The following is a 26,803-nucleotide window of genomic DNA, read 5'->3' as shown; positions in this document are numbered from 1 at the left end:
ACAGAGCACGGAGGAAGTGAAGCGCTTTGTAGCCTTCGCAAACTATTATAGGAAGTTTATTAGAAATTTTGCAGAGATAGCTTATCCTCTTAATAGGTTATGCACAAGAAACGCGACATTTTTATGGACAGAGGACTGCGAATCGGCATTTCAGGAATTAAAGTCAGCCCTCACAAAATCACCAGTCCTACAATATCCCGATTTTTCGGAAAACAATGAATTTATATTACAAACGGACGCATCTGGAATAGCTATAGGAGCTGTACTATGCAATAGGGATGGCAGACCAGTGGCTTACGCAAGTCGTAGTTTAAATAAGGCTGAAAAGAATTACCCCACTATCGAAAAAGAGTTACTTGCAATAGTGTGGAGCGTAAAATATTTTCGACCATATTTATACGGCAGACGGTTTAAAATACAAACAGATCACAGACCCCTAGTGTACTTATTCGGAATGCGTGACCCAACAAGCAGATTGATTAAATTTAGATTAAAATTAGTAGATTACAACTTCGAAATAGAGTACATAAAAGGCGCGAAGAATTCGGCAGCGGATGCTTTATCTAGAATAATATTAAGCTCCGAAGATTTAAAGCATATGAGTGAACAAGCAGTGAACGTGATGACGAGAGCACAAGCGAAAAGATTGGAAGAAAGCAAGCGTTTAGATACTAAACCAAATTTACCGACCGATAATCATTTCCAACACTCGAGGCCTGATCATCCAAGAGTCGTGGAGATAATTAAAAAGCCGAGAAATTTGGTCGAGTTAGGATTAATAAGTAAGGTCAAGTTACATAAGTATGAAAGAAAAGAAATCATAACAGAAAGATCAAACTATTTTGTCTATGTGCCAAGCAAATCGAGTATTTTCCTAAATAGATTTTCTCCATCATCAGTCACGCGAGGCGTACTGGTGAGAGATTTATCATATTTATGTAGGAAATTAAGCATAGAAGAAGTTTGTATTATAAAAGATAAAAATAATGAAGAATTTATAGCAGGAATAATTAATGAAATAAAGGCGAGCACACACTGGACCGGTCCACGTATATTTATATTGAAAAGTGTGCAAAGAATTAATAGCGAAAATGATAAACGAGTCATACTAAATGACTTTCACCTGTTACCCACTAGTGGCCACGCGGGTATTAGGCGAATGTCTAATAATATAAAAAAGTTTTATTATTGGCCTAGTATGGATAGAGACATTAGTCAGTTTGTATCAAAGTGCGATCAGTGTCAGAAACAAAAACATTGTATAAAAACAAAACAGCCAATGGAAATTACAACCACATCAAGTAATGCTTTAGAAAAAATATTTTTGGATATAGTAGGTCCACTACCTAAAGACGACACAGGTCATTGCTACGCGCTCACGTTACAATGCGAACTATCGAAGTTCGTAGAAGCGTATCCCTTACGCAACAAAGATGCTACATCAGTTGCTAAGGCGTTTGTACAAAACTTTATTCTACGATACGGAATACCGCGAGAAATCGCGACCGATCGCGGGACAGAATTTGTTTCAAGCACCATGAACCAGGTATGTGAACTACTTCAAATTAAACAGCTGACGTCTACCGCTTACCACCACGAGTCGATTGGAGCACTGGAAAACACACACAAAACATTAGGTGCGTATTTAGGGACATATTGTGAAAATCAACCAAGCACATGGAGTAGCTGGCTACCCTACTGGTGTTTCGCACACAACAACACGGTGCATACAGAGACAAAATATACGCCTCATGAGTTAGTATTTGGTAAGTCGTGCAAACTTCCCAATAACTTTGATTCCGGCATAGATCCACTGTACAACTTTGATAGCTATCCACTAGAGTTTAGATACAGACTGCAAGTAGCACAAAACGACGCTAGAAGAAATTTACTCGAAAGTAAGGAAAAAAGAAAGGTGAGTTATGATAAAAGCATAAACCCAATAATGTATAAAGAAAACGATTATTTGCTTATAAAAAATGAAACAGGCAATAAAATCGATAAAATATATTTGGGACCATTTTTAGTACTCAAAGATTTAGGATGTAACGTAAAAATTTTGAAAAATGGTAAAGAAGAAATCGTACATAAAAATCGCACTAAACTATACAAAATGTAATTATAGACTAAGAATAGTTATAAGTAAAATAAAGATAATAATAAAATGTAATGAAATTGTAACCAATGTAATCAAAGTACTTTAAGTTTTTTTTTTATTTAACGACGAATTAAAGTATTGAAATTTAGTATGTAAACATGTAGTATGTTGCGTTATAAACATTATTTAATCAACAAACTTGAAAATGTTAGAATAAAGACTTTATTTTCCATTTATAATCAGATACGTATAGTAAAATAAAATAAAACTGTAATTTTATTTTATTTACCCCATCCGGGGAAGATGTAGTGTAGTAGTATATGTATTTATAAGTTATGTATGATGACTAAGATAGGTTCCATTAATAAAGGAGTCTTGAGATGATACTCGGCTGTTTCACTCGTCCCGAACCTGACCTTATAAGGCTGTGCGTTGATATGTCAGTCATTCAGTCAGTCAGTTTCTCCTTTTATATATTTAGATATTTCCGTCATACATGATTTCTATGTAACTTTAACCATTAAGGCTGCTCACGCGACGGAAGCTTAAAAAATGGAGTAACTTCTCCCGTTTTCCCAAAATTTCCCTTCACTACTCTGCTCCTATTGATTGTAGCGTGATGAAAAGTATACTATAACCTGCCCAGGAGTATGAAGAATAATTGTACCGAGTTTCATTAAAATCCGTCCAGTAGTTTTTGTTTCTATAAGGAACATACAGACAGACAGACAAAAATTTTACTGATTGCATTTTTGGCATCAGTATCGATCACTAATCACCCCCTGATAGTTATTTTGAAAATATATTTAATGTACAGAATTGACCTCTCTACAGATTTATTATAAGTATAGCTTATTTATGTGCTATTTGAATTTTATGATGTTGGTTGAAAGAATTTAATAGCAGTTAATGGTTCTTTAACCGTCCTGTGTACAGTTATCTCTTTTGGAAGTAATCTCTGGCATTACATACTATTAATACTTTGATTTCTAGCACAGTTGAGGTTGATTAATAGAACAGAGGCTTTTAGGTTTTGAAGTATCGGTTATTTCTTCAGAATTTGTACTCTCATTATTTTATAATAATCAATTTGACATAATAGTCTATTGTTTCTCAGCATTAGTCTAATCTTGAGTTTCAACATGGGTAGGTTAGCCCCGACAATTCAATCGTTTATCTTCAATTCCTCAAGTGACAAATCAAACATGGAAATAAAAGTATAAAAAATAGTTGGTCTATGTTCTAGCTATCTACTAGCATTTAGCAAAAGGCGATACTTGTAGTGGTAGCTTTATGTTATTTGAGTTGATACCATCAAGTCCATTGTCTATCCTCTAAGTGATAGCTCTAGGTATGGAAATGAGAAATAGGTTTATAGCGCTTGCCAATGCCGAGCCTAATCGCGGTAGCTCTTATGTTAATAGGGTTCATACCATCAAGTCCATTGTTTATCCTCTAAGTGATAGCTCTAAGTATGGAAATGAAAAATAGGTATGTTAGCGCTTGTCAATGGCGACTTTCTTAGTGGTAGCTCTTACATTCATTGTGTTGATACCTTTAAGTCCATTGTCTATCCTCTAAGTGATAACTCTAGGTTTGGAAATTATAAATAGGTATATTAGCGCTTGGCAATGGCGACCTTTCTGGTGGTAGATCTTTTGTTAATTAGGTTGATACCATCAAGTCCATTGTCTATACTCTAAATGATAGCTCTAAGTATGGAAATGAGAAATAGGTATGTTAACGCTTGTGAATGGCGACCTTCCTAGTGGTAGCTCTTATGTTCATTGCATTGATACCTTCAAGTCTATTGTCTATCCTCTAAGTGATAGCTCTAGGTATGGAAATGACAAATAGGTATATTAGCGCTTATCAATGGCGACCTTCCTAATGGTAGCTCTTATGTGCATTGTGCCTTCAAGTCCATTGTCTATCCTCTAAGTGATAGCTCTAGGTATGGAAATGTAAAATAGGTATATTAGCGCTTAGCAATGGCTAACTTTCTAGTGATAGCTTTTATGTACATTGAGTTGGTACCATCAAGTCCACTGTCCATCCGCTAAATGATAGCTCTAGGTATTAAATTAAGACATAGGTATATTTGCGCTTTGCAACAGTCTTAGTGGTTGATTTTTATGTTAATAGGGTTGATACATCAAGTCCATTGTCTATCCTCTATTTTGATAGCTCTAAAAGGAAAAAAATAGTCTGTCTATTCTCTAGTCAGACAGTTCACTACTAGTGCTTAACTAGGTGACTCTCCAAGTGGTGTTCTCTTGTTGGTTAGGTTGGTACCAATAATCATCACCCATACATTGGAAGCTTGAATTATAATAAGATTAGAGTAATTTGGAAGAAATTGCTTACTATAATAAGTCTATCTTTTGCCTGTACCCTCTTAACACTCTTTCTGTTTTTATTGTTAGGGTATATTATCATCATCTTATATTGTAAGTATCATTCGGAGAAGATAACATTATTAACACCACTTAACAGAGACTGTAGGATGGGATTATGTACTGTTATAATACACTTCTCATCAAAAAAATCGAAACACCTTGCAAGTTTACGTTTTGTCAGGATTATCAGAAAAATGTGTACATTTAGGAATAAATGTTAAATGTCGTTTAATAGTGAGTAATATGAGCTTATCAAATCTTAATGTTAATGTTCTAAATTTAAATGAATTTTTCATAGGTTTCGTATTTTGTTAAATGAGTCATTTTTATTCCGTATGGAGTATAAAGGAAATGGATAAAACAACACACGTAAATGAAAAAAAAAAAAACTAAAAAACGTTTATTTAATAACTTGTATTCCCTCCCCGAGCTCTAATTACTGCTTCCATACGGTTCTTCATCGATCGGATGAGAGTCACGATCACATGCTGTGGTATATTGTCCCATTCCTCTTGGATTGCATCTTGCAGCTGGCTAAGTGTTTCTGGGGCAGGATCTCTTGCTCGAATTCGTCTCTTTAATTCATCCCACAGATGTTCAATGGGATTCATGTCCGGGCTTCTTGCTGGCCATTCCATAATAGAGATATCGACTTCGTTAAGATAATCTCGTACGACGCCCGCAGTGTGAGCCCTAGCATTGTCGTGCATGAATATGAAGCCGTTGCCAATAAAATGTGCATAGGGCATCACATGAGGCTCGAGACACTCTTCGACGTACCGATGACAGTTTAGTGCAGGCAGACGTGGCCCAGACACGAAAGCAAGCTCTGTCTTACCGTCGGCGCTGATTCCTCCCCAAACCGTCCACGAACCGCCACCATAGCTGACCTTTTCTTCAATGCAGCATTGTGCATAGCGTTCTCCGTCTCTTCTGTAGACCTTGTTCCTTCCGTCGTTACCATACAGCATAATTTTACACTCATCAGAAAAGAGAACTTTGCTCCACTGTAGGTATGACCAATTTAGGTGCTCACGTGCAAAGTTAAGGCGCGCTCTTCGATGGTCTGCAGTTAATTTCGGCCCATTTGCTGGCTTATGCGGTACCAGTCCACGATCCTTCAACCTTCTTCTAATTGTAGAGTCACTTACAGCCACCCTTCATACAACACGAAGCCGCTGCTGCAGTTGAAAAGCGTTAAGGCGTCGATTTCTTAAAGAAGTTGTTACAATAAATCGATCATCTCGCTCAGAAGTGACCCGATTTCTGCCAGATCCTGAACGGCGCGTGAACAAACCAGTCTCCCGATAACGTTTATAGACTCTATGAACAGATGACAGGCTTAGATGCAGTCTTGCAGCCACAACACGCTGACTTAGGCCAGAATCCAGCAATGCCACAACTTGGGCGGCTTCTGTGGGCGAAGTATCCATACGTTTTAGAAAAAAACCTTTTTTCAGACGTCCCAAAGTCACAGTATTGAAATAAAAAACAAAAAGTTTAAGGATAGGCGCCAATTTTTAGTTTTTAAACGCTAAATGTACTCCAACCCTAAACACACATTTGTCTCAAAACAGTGATTCATTTCGTTTATAAGATAAACAAATGAAATTCTAATTTTGAATTTAGAATTTTCGCTTATTACTGTAATGGCCAAACTGCCAGCTATACATTTATGTATTTTTTTTCATCGTATGAATTCTTTTTTGTGTTAAATTCGGACAGAAACAATGAAAACGGAAGTGTTTCGATTTTTTTGATGAGAAGTGTATATATAATATCATTTTTAAGTATGGTTATCTTGTAGTGAACCAATTATAATCCTCTAAATGTTTTAAGTGTTATCTTGAATAAGTTATGTATCTTGTCTACCAATGGTGTAGATGACCTCTGTGATATCGAGTACTACTGTCTCATAGGTATTTCTTGATGAACAGGGTAAACATGAAGTGCTTCTGTCATCTAATTATCTGAACTTGTCAAATTATTTCTATGTTTTTTATTTACTTTTCTATGCCATTCTACGGTTATATTTCACTGGTTCTCTTCGTTTTATTATAAAACTGATCTTTTTCATTCGCTGATAGTAAGTTATCAACCGCAACATAAGTCAAGAACACGAATTACGAAAAGAAACATAAAAAATGTTTTTTTTTTTGTGACAGATGAAAATAAAAACGCGGCAATCAGGGACTGAAGACAAGGCTTAGACCTATTTTGATCGTGATTTTCGAATATTAAATTACTGTATAGTCCTCAGATCTTTGCCTGCCTTATAAAGGCGAATTTAAACAACTACAACATCGGAATAAAGTATAACTTTTAAATCACTGTTATAATACGAACACGATAAAATTTTAATATTATTATTATTTCTGTTAATAAAACTTGTTACTTTTATTTTATTAGTAATAAGTACCGACTTAAGTTACTCCTTCGAATTATAAAATTATAACCTCAAAAAAAGTAATTTGTTTTCGACAATAAAAGGAATTAAATTGAATTGATCATAATTATATCTTCTCTTGTTTTAGTAGATGGATAATGTTAAGACTTACCAGTTTAATCCATATTTTGTTTTATCAAAAAGAACTTACGCTCGTCGTCATCCACATTTTTTCTTTGGTACTGTTTCTAGCTTTTTTAAAGAAAAAAATCACCGGCTGATCACCTGATTGTCCGAAAGTAAGACGATCCGTGCTTCGGAAGGCACGTTAAGCCGTTGGTCCCGGTTACTACTTACTGTGTAAGTACGTAGTCGTTATAAATGAGTCATGTCAGGGGCCTTTGGCGGCTCAATAGTAACCCTGACACCAGGGTTGATGAGGTTAGTAATTCGCCTCAAAACCCACACGATAGAAGAGAAGAAGAAAGAAAAAAATAGGAAAAAAATCTTTTTAAGTTAAACGGTTTTATGTTAAACATACATTGCAATGTTTAAGCTAAATGTACTAAAAACCAAAAAATAATAAAATAGATACAGTCGTGGGAATTATAAACATATGCATAGACTAGACTAAAATAAAACCGTGGGGCACGTCAATTGTCTACAAATTATCGACTTAATGTGCGATAGAAGAATCGTTTAATTCGTCGTTAGGCAGTTGGCCCGCAGACGGTGAGGAAATTACTTACTATTTTCTTGCTCATGGAAATTCCAATAGTTTTACACTCCATGTAAATAAAAGAGATGTTTCAACTAGTTTATCGTTGGATATTCACACTGCTGGCTGGCGAGGAATCGTTTCACAGCTCGTAGTTTGTCTTTAATCGACAAAACATATGATAAAAGTACTACTCGCTCACCACTATGAAACCCTAAAACTCGCTTATAATCGAGCTTGCTAGCTTGTTTCCACATTCTAGCCCTACTTATCACACGTCCATCGTTGTCGGTTGAACAACTGCCTAATTATAGTGTAACATTACAAAACAAACATTTTAATCAACGATTGTAGACAATTGACGTGCCCCACGGTTTTATAAATAAAATAAATAAATTGTCTTTATTGCAGAAATCATGGTTCCATACAGAGTACAAATGCAATTAAAACATTAAATACTAGGCTACAGCTCTAAGTAGCTTTGTCCAATGCGCAATTAACCCCACACAGTGCGTACAAACAGCCGCGACTAACTTGTTACATGACATAAACATCGCGTTCCTAAAACGAGCTACACGATGCCGTATCAGTGCATCCAGCGCAGCGACGCCAGCCTCCGCGAACATCTGCGACGCGCTGCACCACCGAGGCAGGCAGAAGAGCACCCTAAAAGCGTCATTATACTGCACCTTCAGTCTCCTATACTCCTCCTTAGTGTGGTTTTTCCACAGTTGTGGCGTGTACAGAGGCTGGCAGTAAGCGGCAAATAAAGCAAGTCTAGAGTCCCCGGAACACTTATTAAAACGTCGACCAATCATGTTGGCTCGCACACAGAGTGCTCGCCGTTCCCGATCCAGATCCTTACTGTCCCGTAAATCGTGACACACCACATGACCCAAATATTTGAAGGACTGTACCCACTCCAATGGACTGCCCCCCAGATAGACCGGGTTCGGCGTGACATTCTTCATGTTGGTAAATACCATGCAGACAGATTTTTTGACGTTATATGCAAGGTCATGAGCGATAGCATACCTTTCACAAATACGCAAAAGGTCGCGAAGAGCAGAGATTGAGGGACACAGCAGCACCATGTCGTCAGCGTAACTTAGGTTGTTGGCACATTCTGAACCAATATGACAACCAAGACGGGCGCTGATTCACGTAAAGGTTAAAAAGAAGGGGAGAGGTTAAGCCCCCCTGCCTTACACCAGAAGACAGCTGAAACTCGGATGAAAATGAGTCTTGCCACTTCACAACATTAGTTTGACCACCGTACCAAGCCATAAGTATACGGACACACGACGAGGACACGCCAGAATTTCGCAGCTTTTCCCAGAGAATGTCATAATTTACGCAATCAAATGCGCGGCTGAGGTCGAGAAAACATGCAAACACTGTGGTTTTACGACTCAGATAATGTTGCACAGTTTGTTTTAGCGTAAAGATGGCGCTATCCGTCGAGCTCCCCCTTTGAAACCCGAACTGTGCATGGTGTATATGAATATACCTAGACAGGATATCCAGTAATATCGAGTCATACAGCTTTGCACAGCAAGTAGCCAGCGATATAGGGCGATAATTAGAGCTATCAGTCAAGCTACCTGTCCTACTCTTAACTATGGGACTGATAATCGTTTTTAACATCTGTCTTGGCAAGTAGTCGTGCCGAATACATGCATTAAATAGAACCGAAAGAAAAACCACCACCCAGGGTCCCCCAAACCGCAGATGCTCCACACTCACAGAGTCATGGCCGACTGACCGACCCATTTTCATTTGACGCAACGCATCCAATACCATCTGTTCCGAAACATGAACATCCGGCTCCCCGGAAGTAAACAATTCACATTTCGGTGTCGCCCGCGCAGGCGTAGTGTCAGCGCGTGCAGGCACCCCGTGCGATTTAAAGTTGTTCATAAACAGATTTGCTATGTCAGATGGTACCTTTAAGCCGTCAATGGAATCAGCCACCCTAACTCGTTTATTCAAAGCAGAATTAGAATAATTCCAAAACTGACGGAAATTCTTATCTTTATAGGAATTCGACATTTTATCTAATAATATTTTATCTTCATTAACTTGACAGAATTTTAAAGATCTTTCTAGTTCTATTCATTTCGTCGTACAATATTCCCTCAGTAGGCGCGCTCGCTGACATCCACTCCGCTCGAGCACGACGCGCAGTGGAATGGACCTCTCGCACGTGATCGTTCCAGCCCGGAACCGGTTCCACGCCCGGCCGTTGCCGCACTCTGCGTCTCGAGGCCCATAACAAAGTATCAATAAACGTGTTGTACAATCTATCAATCAGCTGTTGATGGTTAGAACAATGACATGACTTAGAACAGTTGCACATGCTACGCAGCGCGGGCCAGTCCAGTCTACCAAGATACTGCGAACAGAGAGCCGAATAGCTATCAATTTGCTTACCATTCCTTGTTCCCCATCTAGAAGAGAATGAACTCAACTTCATAGTGTCCGGGTCTGGCTGTCTTACCGCTGACATGTGTTGATCCAAGTCGACGTCGCACACAATAAATAAAGGTTTATGGTCAGACCAAAGTACATCCTCCAAGGCAAAAACATCAGTGATGCTAGCTTGCGCCATCGGCGTGGTTACGCAATGATCCAACCACGTCTTAGCCTTACCAGCCTGAAATGTAAATATTTCACTACCTCTAGAAAATAGCAGTTCATAATCAGCACACGCTAGGTCATTGTCCCTGCAAAATCCGACCAACTCCCTACCAAACAAAGTGTTCAAACCAATATTAGCGTTATAATCACCCAAAATATAGGCATAGTTTATGTCATGTTCCTGAATCATTGTTTGAATTACGCTTAAGATGGAAGTGAATTCTAATAAATTCTTCTCGTCACATTGAGGCATGTAAACAGAAACAAACAAATAATTATTTCCACTAATGTGAGATTTAATTGCACATAGACGTGGATTATTATTACATTCCAACACTTGCACATTTACAAAAGAAGTAGTTCGCCACAGTAAGGCCACTCCCCCATAAGGTCTACCTATTAAAATATCTTTGCTTACATCCATCGCCGAAGTACCACATGCAGAAAAATCCTTATGAATGGCATCGAGATAAGATAATGCATCTGGTTTCAACCATGTTTCTTGCAAACCAATTACGTCACAATCTATACATATTTCGCGTATATGTTCAACGCTGCGTCTAACCGATTTACAGTTAAAGGTACAAATCTTCATTATACCCGCCCAGTACTTAAAACAAAATGTCACGTAGACGTAAATATAATAAAAGTACAATAAAATGTATTATAAATGAATCATAATGCAGCCAGAAATTAAAATACCTAGTCTTATTCAATAAAAAGTTATTACAGGTCCTAAAATAGCATCACGTGTCAATTATTTATTAAAATATACAATGAATTAGTATTTCGTGAGAATGTATTATTGTTTAATCTATTTCCAATACAGAAAGATAGTTAAAAGTAATAAACTAATAATTAATAATTACAATTATTATACTCAGTATAGAGTATTGTCAATCGGTGCAAAGCAGATAAAAAGAAGACAACAAGAGAATAAATAGATTATCATATAACTATATTAGTTTTAGCTGTACTATTTAGAATACTGCGGTATTTAGGTTGCCACTTAAAACGCGGTTTAAATAGTCTGAACAGAATATTTTCAGGCCAGAATTTTTCACACAAAATATTTTCAGATCGTTCCTTATAAACCGTTACCTTAAAGGAAGAATACTTTCTTGTACTGGTGTTTATACCTAGACGCTCCACTGATAACGGATGTTCACCTTTTTCAAGCAGAAAGTCTTTAAGGTCGTTCGGTTCTACGTCCCGGTGTAGCTGCGAGACGAAAATATCTACAACCTGGGGAGCAGCTTTGATTTTTTCTGATGTCAGAGGCGCAGTTCCACACCTACTATTCAGCTTCCTCTTCTTATGCGTCACCGTAGTAAATCCGTCAATGTCCTTTATGTTGTTCGCCGTCGTCGCTGCGACCTTCTTTTTTGGTTTCCCTCTTTTATTGTCAGCGCTCACGATTGGAGCACGACCACTCCCACCGTCTACGCCGCGCTCCCCAGTGGGTCGCCACTGCCGAGTTTGTTGCACGCGCTGAATGACAACGCCGTCTGTCCCACTGTTGGGCGAGGTAGCTGCACTATCCGCGTATGTCTTCTTGGAAGTCTGGCACTCTTGACCGTGTGCCTCGTTGATCTTCTTTTTGCTGGAGCCGTTTAAGTTCGTTATGGGCGACCTATTTTCGTCTACCTTCATAAGTGGCTCCGATTCAATTAGTTGACGAATACTGCGAATATCCTCTTGAAGTTGTTGCGTGACTTCTATTCCTGTGAATTTGGTTTTAAATGTTCCTAATTCTTGTCTAAAACAGTTGATGTCTTTAAGGATCTTTGTGACATCAACGTAGTCAAATGATACTGGCGGTAGTCTGTGAAGATCCTTGGCTGCAAATATCGGTAAGGAATCTGGATCTGCGTTTTTTAAGGCTGCAATTATATCGTCAACCGTGCGTTGCAGTTTCCTCTCTCCCTTCCGATTAGGCAGCGGCGCACCAAGTATGTCCGACAACACTTGTTTTGATCGGTCCACTTCTTCAAGTCGAAAATTTGAAGACACTATTTGGGATAGAATTATTTCATCCAAAACATCCGATTTGCACCTCACAAAACTTAATAGTTCATCAATAACTACTTTGCAGTTATTGCAAGTAACTTCCGACATTATAACGCGCACGCAAACAAATTACGTCAGCTGTTAGGTACACAACCGCTCGGTGCGGCGGCGACAGACGAATTTATTTTAGTCTAGTCTATGCATATGTTTATAATTCCCACGACTGTATCTATTTTATTATTTTTTGGTTTTTAGTACATTTAGCTTAAACATTGCAATGTATGTTTAACATAAAACCGTTTAACTTAAAAAGTTTTTTTACCTATTTTTATTTTCTAGTTTTTAGTTTTTATTTCGCATTCTGTTTAATTCATTTAGTGCTTCATTATTGCAAGGTTTCGTGCCCGTTAGTTTATTGCAGTCCAACTCCTTTATACGTAGTCCCTGCAAAGATCTTACTCTACTAAGAGCCACGTAGGCTTGACCTTCTTCAAACAGTTTCGCACCTAAGTATACGACTGCGTGATCCACAGTGCTGCCCTGCATTTTATGTATTGTAGAAGCCCATGATAGTATTAAAGGCAACATTCTTCTTTCAGCCGTCATCCCAGATTCAATTTCTAAATTTTAATCTTATTATTATACGCCATTTAGTGGCTGCGCCCATCTTAAATATTGAGGTTGTATAGTGCACTGTATTCTTCTTGTCAAGCCCTTTTATTTGATACCCATATTGGTGGGATTGATAAAAAATTGTTATAAGCCATTTGGTAGCGGCGGCCATCTTAGATTTCAATTTTGCATAGTAAATTGTATTCTACTTGTTGAGACCTTTCATTTGATACTCATGTTGATGGGATTGATAAAACCTAAGTTATCCGCCATTTTGTAGAGGCCGCCATCTTGGATTTTAATTTTATATAGTACATTGTATTCTACTGGTTGAGCACTTTCATTTGATACCCATATTGATAGGATTGATAAAACCAACGTTATCCGCCATTTTGTAGCGGCCGCCATCTTGGATTTAATTTTTTTTTAGTATATTGTATTCTGCTTGTTGAGCCCTTTCATTTGATACCCATTGTTGCTTATGCAGATTTTATTTGCTGGGACTGAAGAAAACCCGCGGTGCAAGTGAAGATCCGGTTTATTTGGCAAACCACATTAAAAATACAAAGTTAAAAAGTAAAAAGGAGAAGTAGAGAAGAAGTGATTCGTGTCGTGTCCAATCAGATTCTTATTGGAAATCTTCGGTCCGGAACTAGCGGGCTGTGCGCGCATTACTTCGGCCAATCAGGAGCGCCGCGCCATGTATCTGCTCCTCGCGTCGCTCCCCGCGCCATGCCCCGCGTCGCTCCCCGCACCGCTCCCCGCGTCGCTCCTCCGTTGTCGTGAACCATACATAATCATGTAAGGTCACGAATTATCTGAATTCTGAATCACATTCCAAAACTGAAATGTGTCATAGTTATATGAAATACCTATGGGGCAAAATACCCACAAATGGGCAACGTGCCCATAGCTGTCTAAATATAGGGTAAAAAACCAACGATGTTAGAATATGTGATTAGAATGTTTCATAGTTATATGAATACCTATGGGGCAAAATACCCACAAATGGACAACGTGCCCATAGCCGTCTGAATATAGGGTAAAAAGCACACGATGTTTGAATATGGGGTGAAACCCCGCGAATGGCCTCCAACCGCCCCTTACAGCCATCCCTGTCCACCTGATTGCCTTGATAAATTCATCTGATTACCTGATAAATCACCACAACGATATTACCTACTGCAATGTTTTACTGTTTGTTTTACTATCCGTTTTACTGTTTACTGTCTGTTGTTCTCTTTATCGATTTGTATCGGATAATACAAATATAGCATAACTGATATCTAAGTAATTAGGAAAATATATAAGTATTATAAGACTTAACTGAATATTCTTCCTGCACATCGACAGGAAGTCTGATAAAACTGTTGTTGATTGTTATACCTGAAAACACACTGTTTCTTCTCTAATCTGTTTCTGAATAATCTGAATATTCTTTGATTTCTGTTCTCTCCTCTTAATGCAATTTCATTTGTTCCTTTGTCGATTTATACCAAATAATACAAGTACCTATAGCATAACTGATATCTAAGTAATTAGGAAAATATATAAGTATTATTAGACTTAACTTGGGGGAGACCTATGCCCAGCAGTGGGCGTCGTACGGCTGATGATGATGATAAGACTTAACTGAATATTCTTCCTGCGCATCGACAGGAAATCTGATAAAACTGTTGTTGATTGTTATATCTGAAAATACACTGTTATTTCTGCTCTGATCTGTTTCTGAATAATCTGAATGTTCACTGATTTCTGTTCTCTGTTCTAATGCACCTTCTTTTGTTCTCTGAAAATTATTTAGTTTTTTCGTAATGACAGCCCGCCAAAAAGCATCAACTTTTTTCTGGCCAGTGTTATTATGACATATATAACCTACAAATCGATTACTCACTCGAGTAAAAATAAAATCGATATGATGCATTTTAATATTATTATGAATTTGATTATTTAAATTCGAGAACTGATTACAGTTCGAGACATCCGTTTCGCGACGCAATTAGCGGGTCGTGCGTGAATTTTCTTAGCCCGCGACCTCCTCTTCTCGGCTGTCCGTAACATCCTCCCCTCGGCGTAGATCTTCGCAGCCTTCTTTCACCGGGAGGACGGCGAGACGTCGTAGAGGTCGGCGGAATATCCCTCCTCTTGTTCGTACGTCAGCGACTCTGGTCAGTCCGTCGGGTCCTAGATGCAGTCGGATTACTTCACCTTGTGGCCAGATGTTCCTCGGCAGTACTGGATCAGTGATAATCACGACGTCACCAACTTTCAGGTCCGCTCCGCGCCCGCTCCGTGTGCCTCCACGTGGTATGAGTGTAGGTAGGTACTCCGTTAGCCATCGACGCCAAAACACGTCAGCCAGCGCCTGCGTGGCTCTCCAGGTCCTCCTGTCTACCTCCCTGCACGGCCCGGTAGTGGGTAGGCCGCCGGAGGTCCCCAGTAGGAAGTGATTCGGTGTTAGCGCCTCCATGTCTCCTGGCTCAACAGGCACGTGAGTGAGAGGGCGTGCGTTGACCGTGTACTCTGCCTCCGTGAGTAATGTGGCGAGTACTTCGTCCCTGGGGTAGCGCTCGTGTAGTGTGGCGACTAACGCTGTCTTAATCGAGCGTATTAGCCGCTCCCATGCTCCACCTTGATTCGGTGCCCCGGGTGCGATGTATTTCCAGTTCGTTCGTTGTAGTAGAGCGAAGTCCTTGAGTTGTGGGCCCCACTCTCGTTGCGCTGCTCGCAGCTCTTCGTCCGCGCCATGAAAGTTCGTCCCATTATCGCTGTAGATTGTTACTGGCCACCCCCGCCGCGCCGCCATCCGCCGTAGGCACATAATAGCGGAATCCGTAGATAGCGACGGTGAGATCTCTATATGGACCGCTCGCGTAGTGAGACACGTAAACAGGGCGCCCCAGCGCTTTTCCTTATGTCGCCCGACCGTGACGTACATAGGGCCGAAAAAGTCGAGGCCCGTGTAGCTAAATGGCCTCGCGTGCGCTGCGAGTCTTTCGTAGGGCAGGTCTCCGTGAACTTGCGGTCTCGGTCTGGCTTTTTTCACTTTGCAGAGTTGACATGAATGCTCCACGGCTCGTACTGTAGGTCGTATACGTGTGATATAGAACTTCTGTTTCAGGTCGTTGACAACTTGCTCTCGGTTGGCGTGGTTCGCCGCCTTGTGTGCGTGCGCGACGAGTAGCCGGGTGAAAGCGTGGCGGCTGTCCATTATTAGCGGGCTTTTTGACTGCTCGCCTATTCTCGCCACGCCCACGCGACCGTGTAGCGTAAGTAAGCCTCTGTCGTCTATCCGTGGGTCGAGCTTACGCAGCGCGCTGTTCGGACGTAACTTCAAGTCCTTTTTCAGTCGTTCTATTTCCTCGGAGTACGAGTCCTCTTGCATTTTCTTATACCATAGCTCTTCTGCCTTTGTGATATGGGCGAGTTTCAGTGTTCGCGTTCGTTTCTTCATTTTATCGACGGCTAGTAAGACGTAGGCTGTCGCACGGACGAGTCTCTCGTAAGAGGAGAACCGACTTATGTCAGGTAGGTAGGCCGGCCCCTCGCTGTTGTCCGTGGCGCAGACTATCTCGTCTAGTCCGTTGTCATTTTCCTCTTCGGTGCGTTCCGATGGCCACCTTTCTTCTTCTTCCCGGAGGAACGCCGGGCCAATGAACCATCTTTCGTCGGCTCGCACCTCGTAGTTAGGTCGTGTGGCGTCGTCGGCTACATTTAACTCGCTCGGTATCCATCTCCATTGTTCGACGTGCGTGAGGTTAGCGATCTCGCCTACGCGGTGAGCTACGTACGGCGTGTACTTGATGATGTCGTTGCGAATCCAGTGGAGAACGGTCTTCGAGTCTGACCAGAGCACGATCCTGTCAGCCTTCTGTCTATGTTCTTCTTGTATACTGTGGGCGAGTCGTGCGCCTATGAGGCTGGCTTGCAGTTCCAGTCGCGGTATGCTCTGTGCCTTCACCGGTGCTACCTTAGCCTTTGCGCCGGCGAGCGTGATGATGACCTCTCCGTTTTCGTACTTGATTCGCCAGTACGCTACCGTGGCGTACGCTCTGTCGCTCGCGTCGTTAAATACGTGTAGCTGACGTTCCAGTACTCCCTTCGTTGGCGCATAGCAACGAGGCAGTTTAACTTCTCGCACGCTGTCGACCGCTCGTATCCATTTAGTGAAGTCCTCGGCGGCTTCTTCCGGCACTTGGTCATCCCATCCTATCCTCTGTTGTCTCCATAAGTCTTGCAGTAGGATTTTAGCCGTTATGGTGAGATGGCTTAGCAGTCCAAGTGGGTCGAAGATCGACATGACAGCGCTGAGGGCTTCGCGCTTAGTCGGCGGGCGTGCTGACGTCTTGACCTCCTCCGGTACCCTAGGCAGCGCGGTGTTGAACATTAGTTCATCTTTAGTGGCCTCCCATATTAGACCTAGAGTCTTACCTTGATGACCAGCGGTTCCCATTTCCTTAGGTAGCTGCGCGCGGCGGTCCGGGGGTATACATTGTTTTAAGTTTACGCGGTTATTATCATAATTAAAGCACATAATAACGGGTTCTTACCGCGTTTAAATGGGGATATGAAAAAAATAAAAAAAAGAAAATAGAAAAATATGAAAATTATGGATCTACCTACTCCACTCCAATCTCATCAGTCATCCCGTGATCATGGCACTTGCAACAGTGTCGAAATATCGGGAGTCTCATATCCCCATTTAAACGCGGTAAGAACCCGTTATTATGTGCTTTAATTATGGTCCGGGGGTATGTCTCGTATGACGTCTTCATTACTTGAGTTCCAGCCGGCTAGTATGAACCCGGCTTGCTCGTGTACGTAAGTTACTTCGTGTACTGCTCGTCTTGCTTTCTCCTTGGTCGCGTAGCTCTCCACGAAGTCGTCCATGTAGTGGCTCTCTGTTATCGCTCGGAGGGCCACGGGGTGTGTCTCAGCGTGCGCGCGTGCGTTGTGGTTGCGCACACTGTGCGCTAGGAATGGTGAGCTTCGAGCGCCGAATATCATCGATGACATGACGTATTCCGTGGGTGGCTTCTTTCGTTCGTTACCTCTCCACAGGAACATTTGAGCCGGTCGATCTTCAGGGCGAATCTTTACTTGTAAAAACATCTCACGTATGTCGGCGGTGACGGCGACCTCTTTCTCCCGGAAGCGATAGAGAATTCCCGGTAAGGCTCGCAGTAAGTCGGGTCCATCTAGGAGGTGATCGTTCAGGCTCTCTCCTCTCGACTTGGCGGCTGCGTCGAAGACTAGGCGTACCTTCCCTGGCTTGTTAGGGTTCGTCACGGCGAAGTGAGGTAGGTACCATGACTTGTCGTTGTCTCTCTCGTCTCCGTTAGCTACTGCGGCGTATCCCTTCGTGAGTAGGTTCTCTATCTGGCTTGTGTAGGCTGCCTGGAATTCGGGGGACTGATCCATCTTCCTCTCGATAGTCCGCAGTCTCCTGAAAGCCATTTCATAGCTGGGCGGCATGACTACTTGCTCGTCTCTCCATGGCAGGCCCACTTGATATCTTCCGTTGACTCGTTCGATGGTTTTATTGAAGATGTCGATCGCTCTCTCTTCGGCCTTCCTCGGCTTCGTTATCAAGGCAATTCCTAGGGCGTCGACGTCGTAGTGTGTTTTGATGAGCGCGTTTAATTCCTCATCTTCATTAGCGAAGTTCCTCACGTCTTTTTCCGTCTTGGCGTGTACGTGGAGGACTAGTTGATCCTCCCCTCGGTACAAGCTCCGCGGCACCGTGCCATGTATCGTCCATCCCAGCTCGGTGCGTGATGCGATGGGCTCGTAGCGTTTGCCGATGAGGATTTCCTTCGAGATAATCAGATGCCAGTTGTCGGCGCCGATCAGTAGGCTCGGGCGCGCCGATTCGTAACTCATGTCGTCGAGTGGTAGGTGCTTCAAGTGTTCGTATTCGACGAACTTCCTTTTCACCGTCTGGCTTCCGATCGTAAGTTGTTTCACCGTGTGGGCGGTGATGTCTCAATCACTAAGGTCATATCATCTCACTACCATCTATATGCTGATGATCTGCAGCTTTACTCTCATTTTATGGTTGACGAAGTTGCTACCGCTGTTGCTGCCATGAATGATGACCTGTGCTGTATTGGCAAGTGGGCTGAATCTTTTGGACTGATTGTTAATCCGACTAAATCACAGGTCATTATTATTGGTAGTAGACAGATGTACAAGCGTCTTCGCAATTTGGATCTACCACCTGTTATATTTAATGGTACACCACTACAATACACTGAGACTGTCAAAAATCTCGGCCTGCTGCTGGATTGTAATTTGTCGTGGACCTCCCACATCAATCAAGTCAGCAGAAAAATGCATGGCGCATTCCACTCGTTGAAGTGTCTTCGGAGTTATCTTCAACTTAAAACTAAAATATCTCTTGCTCAAACCCTCTTGCTTCCTATCGTTGACTACGCAGACTCCTGTTTCCTTGATGCTACTGAAGAGCTTGTCAATAAGCTTGAAAGACTTCAGAATCTGTGCATTCGTTTCATCTTTGGTCTCCGCAAGTATGATCATGTCTCGGAACACAGAAAACTGTTGAAATGGCTCCCGATCAGGTATCGACGGCGATATCATATCCTTGTTCTCTTGTTTAATATTTTAAATAATCCCTTGACGCCTCAATACATGCGGGAGCGTTTCACATATTTCTCAGCATCTGGTCGTACTCACCGTCCCTTTTACAACTTGCAGCTAAAAACTCCCACCTATACTACACAAATGTACGGTGACTCATTCACCGTGCAGGCTGTCAGGTTGTGGAATGCATTACCAAAGGGCATTCGAGAATGTGTCACTGTAGGTAGTTTCAAAAAAAGTTTAAAGAACCATTATTTAAGTCTGATCTGAGTTGCATTAGTTGTATATATATATATATATATATATATATACATATATATATTATTGGCATATATATTGATTGTTGTAGTATTTTTATATAATATGTAAGTCTACTTAAATTTATTGTTTATATTTTTATTGTTATTATTATTTTGTCTTTATATTAGTAAGTATAATTGTTCTTGTAATTTCATAAGATTTGTACGCGTATGTAGGTATGTCTATCTGTAGTATTATACACTGCATGTATCCTTATCGTAGTAGGTCTGCTGGAAGAAATCTCTTTTTGAAACGGTTTTATTAAACGGTTTTATTTAGCTCACCCCGTTTGTTTTATTCTTGGGTCAAATTTAGTAATTCAAATTTCACCCTCTTCCTGTCAACCGATTAATCTAAAATTTTGTATACACTTTGGATTTTGGTGACAATACAATTATGTTTATTCATTATCATTATAAATCCAAGATGGCGGCCGCTACAAAATGGCGGATAACGTAGGTTTTATCAATCCCATCAATATGGGTATCAAATGAAAGGGCTCAACAAGCAGAATACAATATACTAAAAAAAAAATTAAATCCAAGATGGCGGCCGCTACAAAATGGCGGATAACGTAGGTTTTATCAATCCCATCAATATAGGTATCAAATGAAAGGGCTCAACAAGCAGAACACAATATACTAAAAAAAATTAAATCCAAGATGGCGGCCGGTACAAAATGGCGGATAACGTAGGTTTTATCAATCCTATCAATATGGGTATCAAATGAAAGTGCTCAACCAGTAGAATACAATGTACTATATAAAATTAAAATCCAAGATGGCGGCCTCTACAAAATGGCGGATAACTTAGGTTTTATCAATCCCATCAACATGGGTATCAAATGAAAGGTCTCAACAAGTAGAATACAATTTACAATGCAAAATTAAACGGTTTTATATTTAGCTCACCCCGTTTGTTTTATTTATTCTTGGGTCAAATTCAGTAATTCAAATTTCACCCTCTTTCTGTCAACCGATTAATCTAAAATTTTGTATACACTTTGGATTTTGGTGACAATACAATTATGTTTATTCATTATCATTATAAATCCAAGATGGCGGCCGCTACAAAATGGCGGATAACGTAGGTTTTATCAATCCCATCAACATGGGTATCAAATGAAAGGTCTCAACAAGTAGAATACAATTTACTATGCAAAATTAAACGGTTTTATATTTAGCTCACCCCGTTTGTTTTATTTATTCTTGGGTCAAATTTAGTAATTCAAATTTCACCCTCTTTCTGTCAACCGATTAATCTAAAATTTTGTATACACTTTGGATTTTGGTGACAATACAATTATGTTTATTCATTATCATTATAAATCCAAGATGGCGGCCTCTACAAAATGGCGGATAACGTAGGTTTTATCAATAGTGGAAAGGAAACATATTTATTTGAAGTCCAGAGGTAGAACATGACGTAAGCTCACGGCTATATCCCAATTGGGGTAGTCAGAATTACATCCATCGCAAAATGAACTAAGTACTTATCAATCTCATCAATATGAGTATCAAATGAAAGGGCTCAACAAGCAGAATACAATATACTAAAAAAATTTAAATCCAAGACGGCGGCCGCTACAAAATGGCGGATAACGTAGGTTTTATCAATCCGTCGGATAACGTAGGTTTTATCAATCCCATCAATATGGGTATCAAATGAAAGGGCTCAACAAGCAGAATACAATATACTAAAAAAAAATTAAATCCAAGATGGCGGCCGCTACAAAATGGCGGATAACGTAGGTTTTATCAATCCTATCAATATGGGTATCAAATGAAAGTGCTCAACCAGTAGAATACAATGTACTATATAAAATTAAAATCCAAGATTGCGGCCTCTACAAAATGGCGGATAACTTAGGTTTTATCAATCCCAGCAACATGAGTATCAAATGAAAGGTCTCAACAAGTAGAATACAATTTACTATGCAAAATTGAAATCTAAGATGGCCGCCGCTACCAAATGGCTTATAACAATTTTTTATCAATCCCACCAATATGGGTATCAAATAAAAGGGCTTGACAAGAAGAATACAGTACACTATACAACCTCAATATTTAAGATGGGCGCAGCCACTAAATGGCGTATAATAATAAGATTAAAATTTAGAAATTGAATCTGGGATGACGGCTGAAAGAAGAATGTTGCCTTTAATACTATCATGGGCTTCTACAATACATAAAATGCAGGGCATCACTGTGGATCACGCAGTCGTATACTTAGGTGCGAAACTGTTTGAAGAAGGTCAAGCCTACGTGGCTCTTAGTAGAGTAAGATCTTTGCAGGGACTACGTATAGAGGAGTTGGACTGCAATAAACTAACGGGCACGAAACCTTGCAATAATGAAGCACTAAATGAATTAAACAGAATGCGAAATAAAAACTAAAAACTAGAAAATAAAAATAGGTAAAAAAACTTTTTAAGTTAAACGGTTTTATGTTAAACATACATTGCAATGTTTAAGCTAAATGTACTAAAAACCAAAAAATAATAAAATAGATACAGTCGTGGGAATTATAAACATATGCATAGACTAGACTAAAATAAAACCGTGGGGCACGTCAATTGTCTACAATCGTTGATTAAAATGTTTGTTTTGTAATGTTACACTATAATTAGGCAGTTGTTCAACCGACAACGATGGACGTGTGATAAGTAGGGCTAGAATGTGGAAACAAGCTAGCAAGCTCGATTATAAGCGAGTTTTAGGGTTTCATAGTGGTGAGCGAGTAGTACTTTTATCATATGTTTTGTCGATTAAAGACAAACTACGAGCAGTGAAACGATTCCTCGCCAGCCAGCAGTGTGAATATCCAACGATAAACTAGTTGAAACATCTCTTTTATTTACATGGAGTGTAAAACTATTGGAATTTCCATGAGCAAGAAAATAGTAAGTAATTTCCTCACCGTCTGCGGGCCAACTGCCTAACGACGAATTAAACGATTCTTCTATCGCACATTAAGTCGATAATTTGTAGACAATTGACGTGCCCCACGGTTTTATTTTAGTCTAGTCTATGCATATGTTTATAATTCCCACGACTGTATCTATTTTATTATTTTTTGGTTTTTAGTACATTTAGCTTAAACATTGCAATGTATGTTTAACATAAAACCGTTTAACTTAAAAAGTTTTTTTACCTATTTTTTTACTTACTTACTTACTTACTATATTGCGGCAAAAGAAGACCTAGAAACCCTACTTAACACAATGAACACAGTTTTTGAAAAATACGACCTTAAAATTAATATAAGTAAAACCAAAATTCTAACAATTTCCAAAACTCCAAAAATAGACAGCCAAATAATTAAGTTAAATAATATCCCGATTGAAAATGTAAAGAACTTTAAGTATCTAGGCAGCATAATAACGAATGACTCAAGATGTACTTTAGACGTTAAAACCAGAATAGCAATGGCAAAACAAGCTTTCCATAACAAAGGGTGCATATTCAAGGCTAGGATTGCCAAATCTATCAGAAAAAGATGTGTCAAAACCTTCGTATGGAGTATAGCCCTCTATGGATGTGAAACTTGGACACTGACACAGAAGGACAGAGAGAGACTCGAGGCTATCATATATCATATATCAATACTATCATGGGCTTCTACAATACATAAAATGCAGGGCATCACTGTGGATCACGCAGTCGTATACTTAGGTGCGAAACTGTTTGAAGAAGGTCAAGCCTACGTGGCTCTTAGTAGAGTAAGATCTTTGCAGGGACTACGTATAGAGGAGTTGGACTGCAATAAACTAACGGGCACGAAACCTTGCAATAATGAAGCACTAAATGAATTAAACAGAATGCGAAATAAAAACTAAAAACTAGAAAATAAAAATAGGTAAAAAAACTTTTTAAGTTAAACGGTTTTATGTTAAACATACATTGCAATGTTTAAGCTAAATGTACTAAAAACCAAAAAATAATAAAATAGATACAGTCGTGGGAATTATAAACATATGCATAGACTAGACTAAAATAAAACCGTGGGGCACGTCAATTGTCTACAATCGTTGATTAAAATGTTTGTTTTGTAATGTTACACTATAATTAGGCAGTTGTTCAACCGACAACGATGGACGTGTGATAAGTAGGGCTAGAATGTGGAAACAAGCTAGCAAGCTCGATTATAAGCGAGTTTTAGGGTTTCATAGTGGTGAGCGAGTAGTACTTTTATCATATGTTTTGTCGATTAAAGACAAACTACGAGCAGTGAAACGATTCCTCGCCAGCCAGCAGTGTGAATATCCAACGATAAACTAGTTGAAACATCTCTTTTATTTACATGGAGTGTAAAACTATTGGAATTTCCATGAGCAAGAAAATAGTAAGTAATTTCCTCACCGTCTGCGGGCCAACTGCCTAACGACGAATTAAACGATTCTTCTATCGCACATTAAGTCGATAATTTGTAGACAATTGACGTGCCCCACGGTTTTATTTTAGTCTAGTCTATGCATATGTTTATAATTCCCACGACTGTATCTATTTTATTATTTTTTGGTTTTTAGTACATTTAGCTTAAACATTGCAATGTATGTTTAACATAAAACCGTTTAACTTAAAAAGTTTTTTTACCTATTTTTATTAGAGATAAGCTTACCTGTACTGTCTGATTTCTTTGTGTGTTTCTTTCTGTGTTCTATTGTGTACAAATAAATAAATAAAATGTCGTGAAACTGCTCTTCATGTTGGCCTCGTACTTCAATCTTGACGACTCGACTTTGCGTCTCCTTTTGACTCGCTGTGGCCCCGTGTATGTGTAGCGGGCTCACATGTCCTCTGGCGCCGAGGTCGTTCGCTAGGCCTTCGTCCATGAGCGTGATGGTAGCGCCTTCGTCTAGTAGCGCGTACCTCTTCAATGACGGTCCTCCCGGTACGCGTATCTCCACCGGGCACACCTTCAATAACACCTTGACCGGGCCGCTTGTAATGGCCGACGCGGACAAGACATTTTCCTCGTTTACTGGCGGTGACTTCGGTTGAGTAGCTGCGGCGGGCGACGTGTCCATATGCAACGTACTGTGGTGAGGTAAGAGACAGGTTTCTATTCCGCACCTCTTTGCTTTACATGTGAATCTCCTGTGCTTTCCGTTGATGCACTTGAAGCATATTTTCTCTTCTTTCACCCACTGCCATCGTTCGTTGACCGTCATCCTCTTGTATTTCTTACAATCGGGTACGTCGTGGTTGCCGCCGCAGCATAGACATCGTTTTGTGACGGCTTCCTTTTCTCTCTCGACGGTCGGTGCGGTGGGTGTTTCAGTGGTTGCGTAGACTTTCACGTCTTTACGTGGCCTTTCACGTGAAAACGACTTCTTTTCTTGATTGTTGAAAGTCTCCTTCAGCGACTGGGGTGATGTGGCGTATGAAAATCGTATCGCACGGTCGGCCTCACGTTCCAAAAATCTTGACAGCGTTGCTATCTCGGCTTCCGAGGGGTCTCCGTGTTCGTAGGCGAAGTCATACCACCTAGACTTGAGATGTGGGCTTAGCTTCTCGATGACCTCTCGTGTGAGCATGGGGTTTCGGAGATATCCTCTTTCATCGACGCCACCTAATACGCATACGATGTTCTTCAACTTGACCGCGAGGGTGTTCAATTCGCCCGCGGACGTACCGGACTTAGGTAACTTCTTTATATCTTCCATCGCTCGTTCGATCAACATCTCTGGTCTTCCAAAACATTGCTCCAGTGTTCGCATAATCTCGTCGGGGCTAGTCGGTGAGTATAGCAGCGCGGCGACTGTCTCCTGTGCTTTCCCTCGTAGACAGTTCCGTAGCCGTGCGAGGTTCTCGTAGTCTGAATACTTATACATCATCGTAGAATCCCGCATGGCCGCCTTGAAGGGTAGCCATTCCGTCGCGGCGTCGCTGAACGTAGGCAGCTCGTGGGCTTGGCGGGGCACCGGACGTTTATTCACGATCTTTTCTAGCGCTTGTGCTATTCTATCGACCGTGTCCTCTTCTTTATTCGTCGCATGAAAGCTCGTACGTTGATTAGGAATAGGGCTAGGCGGGCGTAGTTCCGTCTCTTTCCCTCGTGCCTCTCGATTCCATCTTCCATCTCGCTCGCTCGCGTGCGCGTTTCTCGCGCATAGAACAGGCTCCATACTGTGCTGAGGCGGGCGTCGTCCCTCCCCCCGCGGCTGGCTGTATTCCATTTCAATCAACCAGTCGTGGACGCGTTGCTGTTCCTCCGTATGCGTTTCAGCGGCGATTTCCTGTTCATCGATTTGGCTTCCTCTTTCGCTTTCTTCCCTTATCATTGCGACGCTCCGTTCAAGTTTCGCCTTGACTTTGATGGCTTCTAGACGGAGTTCCTGCTGTTTCATTTCAGCTAATTGTATCTCCGCGTCGAGCTCGGCTTGTCTGATGCGCGCCGCCGTACTTGCTGTGGAGCGCATCGATCGCACGGAGCGGGTACTTGCTCTGACAGGCGGGACTTGCACCTGCCCCCCTTCCGTGGACGTGACGAGTCGTCGTTGCGGGACAACCGTGTTCGCGGACGCTGCCGACGTGCTGGCAGGCTGTTCATCGATGTGCATGGCTGACGTCGTGGTGCGCGGGAGCGCGGCCGTGTCTCTCTCGATGAGTACCATTGGCGCGGCGGAGGCGAGCGCGGACTTCTCTCTATCTTCAAAGGTCTTCTCTCTGACTTCAAAGGTGTTCTCTCTAGCTTCAAAGGTGTTCTCTCTAGCTTCAAAGGTCTTCTTGCTCCTCGTGATGGGCATTCTTCGGCGTAAGCCAGAAGCTACCGCAGCCTCGAAAAAGGCTATACGGCTAACTCGTAACCTCGAAAAAGGCTGTGCGAGTAGCGACTCCCGCTTCAAGGAGTCACTTTTCCGTCCTAACGGACGTATGATGTGCACACAGCCTCCCGTTGGCACCGTTAGGTGGACAAGACTGCGCTACCTTGTTGAAATTAGGACGTTGAAACTAGAAGTTGAAATTAAGAATATATCGATGTTTTTATATCGATGTTAGACCAATCTTCAGTCTTGCGGTTCTTGATTGTTC

The 26,803-nt window shown here is 41.0% G+C and overlaps 2 protein-coding genes across 3 annotated transcripts in view; one reads left to right on the top strand and one right to left on the bottom strand.

Annotated features, from left to right (window-relative positions):
• Positions 1-26,803, top strand: part of LOC126381270 (uncharacterized) — a 321,493-nt gene that overhangs the window by 75,958 nt on the left and 218,732 nt on the right. The gene's annotated exons all lie outside the window — the stretch shown is intronic.
• Positions 14,887-17,316, bottom strand: LOC126381281 (uncharacterized). Its single transcript, XM_050030777.1, has one exon. It carries the CDS (start codon positions 17,314-17,316, stop codon positions 14,887-14,889), a length of 2,430 nt encoding a protein of 809 aa, XP_049886734.1.

This window comes from Pectinophora gossypiella, unplaced genomic scaffold (genome assembly GCF_024362695.1).
Source record: "Pectinophora gossypiella unplaced genomic scaffold, ilPecGoss1.1 Pgos_42, whole genome shotgun sequence".
NCBI lineage: Eukaryota > Metazoa > Arthropoda > Insecta > Lepidoptera > Gelechiidae > Pectinophora > Pectinophora gossypiella.
The sequence above is the reverse complement of the archived record's forward strand: the minus strand, read 5'-3'. Positions and strand labels throughout refer to the sequence as shown.

Excerpts from the sequence above, each read along its gene's own strand:
- LOC126381281 (XM_050030777.1), bottom strand. The coding sequence starts at position 17,316 with ATGGGAACCGCTGGTCATCAAGGTAAGACTCTAGGTCTAATATGGGAG.